Raw genomic sequence first — 6,284 nt, 5'->3', positions numbered from 1 at the left:
GCCTGCGCACCTGCGGGGCGCGGACCCAGGTGCCCAGTGTCTGTGGCTGTCACCGGCCCAGATTGCAGGGCCGCGGGAGGACGCCCTGGACACCCACGACCTGGACGGAGATGGTGAGTGCGCGGGCCGGGGCCAGAGACCGGAAGGGGCTGATTAGGACCGCCTGGGAGCTGAGGCAGGCCCGGGTCTTCCGCGCCCGCTCCCCTGGATTCCGACCCGAGTCTCCCCCTCGGCCGCGGGGTGGGGTCCCGGCGTCCTGTCTTTCCCGTCCTCTCGTGGGGGGCGGGGGAGTCCCGACCTGAGTGTGCGTCCCTTGGGGGTCCCAGGGAGGACCAGGTGACCCGGGCAGTGGTCAGGGGCGGGGGTGAGGGAACGCGCCGTGACCTGACAGATAAAGTCAAACCCTTATTGGGTAAGGAGAGACTTTATTCCCGTTAAAAAACAAAATTCAACTGAGTACATTTTGAAGCTCTTACGTCTGTATGCAACAATTCATGAATCTGGCAGCTTCCCATCCAGCATATCTATAAGGGCGCTGCCAGGAGCTGTACGGAATGAAAGTCTTCCATAGGCAGAGGGAGCGGGACAAAGAAAGTAGCGAAAAGTGGATTGTCTGTGGCCAGGTTACTCTACAGAGGGCAGGGGTCTGTCAGGCAGATCACTTCACTGTGCTGACCAGGTAATTCTTGACTGACTGGTTTCAGATTCCGTTTCTGGGAGAGGCTGAAACTGTAATTAAGTCTCTGTTTGGTGATTTGGGACTTAGCATAACCGATTCCGTTTGGGGCTGTGGTCTTGTTTTTAATATTCCAAAGATTTGGAATAGGGACAGGGCTCGGATACCACAAATGTTCCAGGGTCTCAGACTAAACAGAAAAGGGCTATGGGTGAGGAGGGTGAGAGCAAGGCTGTTTGACAGAATGGGGCGTCCCTGTGGTCAGCGCATTCTCAGCCCGGGGTCGGGGAGGGGGGCCGGGGGGAGGGTTTGCTCTGCAGCACAGTGCTTCTCAGTGGGGGGCGGGGGGAGGGAGTGGTGACTCAAAGTCAGGGGCCTGTGGGTAGACAGGAGCCTAAGTAAAGTTTGGGTAAGAAATGGGTAATTGTGAACACTGGGTCAAGCCAGTGTCAAATAAAAATCCAAACTTCCTAAAGGCAGACTTTCATTCCAATGATTTCCTGCAGGGGAGAAGGGTCTGCTGCACGAGGCACAGGGGGCTTTGCAGGAAGGGGGATATCTGACCCCAAGATCTGCAAGCGTCTCAAGAGTTGGGCAAAGAGTTTCTTTTACACAGAGGCTTAAACAACACCAGGAGGGACCAGGTGTGATGCTCGGATAGCAGATCCCTGAGGCCAGCCTGTCCTTAGGGGTCTGCCGTCTGGCTGCGGTGAGGCCAGGTCAGGGGGAAGGAGAGGAACTGAACCAAAGTTTGGCCAACAAGCATTTGTTCTGCTTGGTCAGTGGGGGGAACAGTTCCGCTAATCACTGATGAGGTGGAGATGGGGCTCTGAGGGGACTGTGTCTGGCCTTGTCCTGGATAAACAGGGGGCCTCCGTGTGAGTCTTATCTGAGTCAGGTGGGGCACGGGGGCGGTTTTTTGCAGCCTGCCGTTTTCCAGAAGAGCAAAGGGTGGGGGGGTCCTTTCACCTTCCATCGAAGTTTCCAGGAGCACATGGCTCAGGGAGGGTTCAGCATTGTCCCCTGACACCTGTGAGCAGCCTCCTCTGGGTCCAGCTCAGCACTAATAGCTTCCCCTGATCCAGCTTCCGGTTTCAGCAAGTGTAAAATTCTGCATTCTTTCTGCCTGGTTTCTTCTCCTTAGTGAGGGTAGTAAGCATCTCAGGTCTTTGCCCGTTCCTGCTGACTTGTATTATTCTGGGCCTTTGGGCCTTAACCAGAGATGCCTCTGGGGAGAATTGTCTCAGTATAGAAAATGTTTTCTCTTCCATTAGAATTTCAGGAAATGCAGGCAGTCCCACCCCTTCATGTGAAATGGGTGGACATACTGATTAAAAAGATTCATAGGAATCATAGTGACTCTTCCATGCAGGGTGCAGAGTTCTGACACTGTCTGATTCTTGTCTACTTCCTGTTATTAGCTGGTCATCAGGGATGAATGGAAATTCTGTGAAATGTGACCAGTGCTACTGAGACTTGCTCACTTCTGATTAGATGAGTTACAGCTTGTCATCATGAGGATATTAGTGAACTGATGCCTGTCTTCTGAAAGGGATGAGCAGTAACCAGTAGCTCAAACCATAAAAGTGCCCTAAAATTTCCCTCTCCTGCATTATCCATGAACACAGGAGGAAGCAGTGATCCTGCAGGTTCTCATTTACACACTGCTGGGGTCTTTGTCTCCTGTAAATGACCCACAGTGCTTGAAGTAGATGCATCACCTGGGGCAGGGACAAGCTGAGCCTATGAGGGAGGTGAAGGGAGGTGCTCTGGGCCCTTGCTGCCACCCCTCCCCACACATGTGGCCTCCAGACTGTAGAACCACCACAGAAGGAGGTGTTTATGGCATGAGCATGGGGTAGGGGATCCACCTGCAGAAGGGCTGGGGGTGGTTTGTCAGCCGAGGTTTTGTTGTCCTCAGCTGTTTCCTGACCTTTGCTTTTGGCCTCATCCAAGGAGTTGGTGGATTGAGTGTGATGTGTGCACCCTGAGTGAGTCTGTGAAGGTCAGACGTGGGGAAGGCTCCTTGGGCTCAACTGCTGCTGAGAGGGTCGATGAATTAGAGAGTTTCTCTGGGTCAGAACTTCAACTTGAGCGTTTCCTCCTGGGTGAGAATTGAGACCCAGAGGAGGGGGCATTCCTACACTTAGGTGGAGCTCAGTCCTTCCCTCTGCCCTGGGGGTACCCATCCAGCTCGGATGGCTTTGACCTTCTGACTTGGGGTTTCCTTGTGCACCGTGGGCAGCAGGCTGCTGATCTGAGCGGCTCACACTTGGCTGCGCTTCCCTTTTGTTTCTTTGATGGAATCTTGTGTCATGTGACTCAGTGTGAGTACTAAAGACTTTTGTTCCGTTACTTGAAGGTGTAGATATTTATTCCCTTGGTCAGTTGGTAGCACTTCCCAGTGAGCGGTCCCCAGAATGCCGATCATCCTGGTGTTTTTGGTATTCTTTGCAGCTTTACACCTGTCCCTCATCACCAAGCAGCGTTTTGATTTTGCTTCTGCTGAATCTGCAATAAGTGAATATGACTCGTACCACACCAGTAATGGCACACTGGCACACTGTAGGATGCTTCTACATGGTTCTTGGCCCCAGTCTGTTTCACATGTGCTGGTTTCAGAGGAAGGGAGTCACCAGGTGGTATCCTCCATCCAGTTCTGTGGGGCTTGGGTTGTCTCATGGTTAGTTTTGATTTATCAGCAGTGCTATTATTTATACTCCTTGATTTTTGTCTCCAAATGCCAATGCAATATAAATTTTGTACATGTGGAAGAAAAAATGAAGGATTGTAGATTATGGATATTTTCAAAATACTAGGAAGTGTGGATGGAGGGCTGGAGTCTAGTGTTGATTCTACGCCATTTCCAGCACTTGGAGTATTACTGACCAGGGTTCTTGGACTTGAATCAACAGAAGTTGATAAGAGGCCAGACAAGAAATTCCAATCAAGGCTTTATTGGCGCTCCTGCGGCAGCAGGAGGGAGCGAAAACAAGCAACAGGTTTCCTTGCTCACTCTCTGAGGAGGGGGTGGGGATGAGCTGCGTTCTCTTATATTGGGTGGGGGTACTCTAGTCCAGCAGCTGTGCCGGAGGGGTGGCTTGTGTGGTGTGCCCACCCCCTTGGTGGTGCTGTGTGCCAGGTGCATGGGCAATACCCTGCTTTTGCTCCGGACTCCTCAGAAGTGGCAGCTGGATTTTTTGGTCTTTTTGTATCTTCTTGTTCCTAATTTTCCCCAAGCCTGCCGTGCAGTTTTTTTAGTCCCTTATAGTCTCTTTGTATCTTGTTGCTGGAGGAGATGGTTGTCCAGTTGCAGGCACTGCAGCAAAGCTTCCCAGGTTCCAGCCTGGCTCAGGAGTATCCAGCTTAATTTTGTCCATCATAATATGCGAAGTGGGATCTCCTTGTGATTGTATATTGGTTTCTACTGTTAACTATTGGGGTTGAGCACTTCTTATAAGTGGTGTTCGTCTTCTGTGAAATAGTTTTCAGTCATTTTCTCACCTGTAATTCATTTGTATATTTACTGATTTATTATACTTTCTTTACATACTCTGGACATTCAACCTTTTTCATTTCTCGGTATGGCAAATATGTTCTCTCAGATCGTGGTTCATCAGTTCTCTCTATTCTATTTGATGGACACGTCTTAACTTTAATAGACTTGACATTCTCCATCTTCCTTTGTAGCTTACTCTATTTTTCCTCTATAAGAAAACTCCCCTGATTGTCGAGTCATAATGCATTTTCCTGTAACTTCTCAATATGTTCTACTTTCGTCTCTCATAGTTAAGCCCACAGTGAATTGGTTATTGCACATGCACTTATAAGGAAAAAGATTTCTTATTCCCCTGTAGATATCCAGTGGTCACTGCCCCATCAAAGTGTCATCACCTGGCCCCTGCCCAGCATCGGGTGCTCTGGCGTAGATCCACGTGCTGAAAACATGTGGGTCTGTTTCAATGTGTTGTGGTTTTTTTCCATTGGTGTATTTGTCCATCCTTCTGTTAACACCATCCTGTCCTAATCACTGCAGCTTAAGAAGTTTCAGTGTCTGTTAGGGAAAATCCCACCACCTTGTTCTGTAGAAAGTCTTGGCTATTTTAGAAGTTTGTCTTCCATTTCAGTTTTTAAAAGTAGTTTTTATTAAGTTCACACAAAACAGAAAAAAACCCAGACCAAAACCCAAAGCAAACCTTCAATGGAATTGAATATCCAGTGGAATTTTCTTAAACCCTTGACCTGTTTGGGAGAAGCTGATGTCATGGTGACATCAAGTCCCCTTACTGAGAATGTGCCCATCTCTCCATTTATTTCATTTTACTGTGGGGTCGTTTGATAACATTTTGGACTTTATCCACAAATCAGCTTATATCCTTAGTTAGACATAATTTAGGACTTAAAGAAAATTAGTTTTGTAGCAATTAGTTTTAAAGATCTAATATTTAAATTTTTTACTTTTTTTTTTTGGCCGTACCGTGCAACATGTGGGATTATAGTTCCCCAACCAGGGGTCGAACCCTCACCCCCTGCATTGGAAGCATGGAGTCTTAACCACTGGACTGCCATGGAAGTCCCGAAAATTTTTACTTTTCAATTGCTTGTTTCTAGTGATTCAAAATACACCAAGATTTATTTTTATGAGTTTGTATACTGGAAACTTACTAAAAATCTCATTCTGTGATTATTTTCGTATTCTTTTGGGGCGTGACATACACAAACATTTGAGCAATGAATAAAGGTAAATGTTTTCTTCTATTACAATATTTTTTTCTGGTGAAACTTACTCTATTAGTGTCCCCTATTAACAGTTTTTTAAAATCAAGCATGTACTACAGGTCAGCATTAGAGGGATTTCTGTGTCTATTATTATTTAGAGATCAGGGTGATAAATACATTTGAATACTTGAAAAGATTCTCTGAAAAGAAACAAAACTTGAAATGTGGTTTTATGACAAACCATTTAGAAGACCTCAGTTATTAAACAACTAAAAACACAGAACACAGATTTCCTTGGTGGTCCAGCAGTTAACACTCCGCGCTTCCAATGCTGGGGATGCGGGTTCAGTCCCTGGTCGGGGAACTAAGATCCCACATGCCACGCAGTGCAGCCAAAATAAATTAATTAATTAAAAGAAAAAATAATAATAAAAACACAGAACAGAAAATAAACAGGCATTTACCAACCTCATTGTCTCCAGCACATGACATGTGACATATTAAGGCATCTTTTGCTCCCATCCTGGTATATGCAGGTTAAGAGACAGGCTTTAAATAGGAACCAGCACTTCTGCTCAAATGCATTGGGAAGATTTGTTTTTTATATTCTCCCGTTCCACACACACTGAAAGCTTTCGTGATGAAGCACATCTTGACCCAGAGCAACCCAGTGGTGTACACCCATATCTGTTTAGTAAAGAGGAGCAGTTCCCCGTTGAACAGTAGGAAGGAATGACAAGAAGATTATGTAAAAAAGTTCCAAGACTGGTATTTCAGTTGCTCTCAAGAAATTTATGCTTCAGTGATAAGGAGATAGACAAGATGAAGACTTGATTGACGATGAGATTCCATTAACATGGATCCTCCTGGGGAAGGATTGTTCATTGCT

General features: G+C 46.9%; 1 protein-coding gene across 1 annotated transcript in view; it reads left to right on the top strand.

The window, feature by feature from the left end:
* Positions 1 to 6,284, top strand: part of LOC114893159 (zinc finger protein 77-like) — a 29,923-nt gene continuing 23,639 nt past the window's right edge. Inside the window, exon 1 of the mRNA XM_029218757.1 lies at positions 1 to 113. Within this exon, the coding sequence (XP_029074590.1) occupies positions 111 to 113 (3 nt within the window). The 5' untranslated portion in view covers positions 1 to 110. The remainder of the gene's footprint in view (positions 114 to 6,284) is intronic.

This window comes from Monodon monoceros, unplaced genomic scaffold, assembly GCF_005190385.1.
Source record: "Monodon monoceros isolate NGI ecotype Baffin Bay Population unplaced genomic scaffold, NGI_Narwhal_1 Super_Scaffold_12, whole genome shotgun sequence".
Lineage (NCBI taxonomy): Eukaryota > Metazoa > Chordata > Mammalia > Artiodactyla > Monodontidae > Monodon > Monodon monoceros.
Note: the sequence above shows the minus strand (reverse complement) of the source record. Positions and strands in the feature narration are given on the sequence as shown.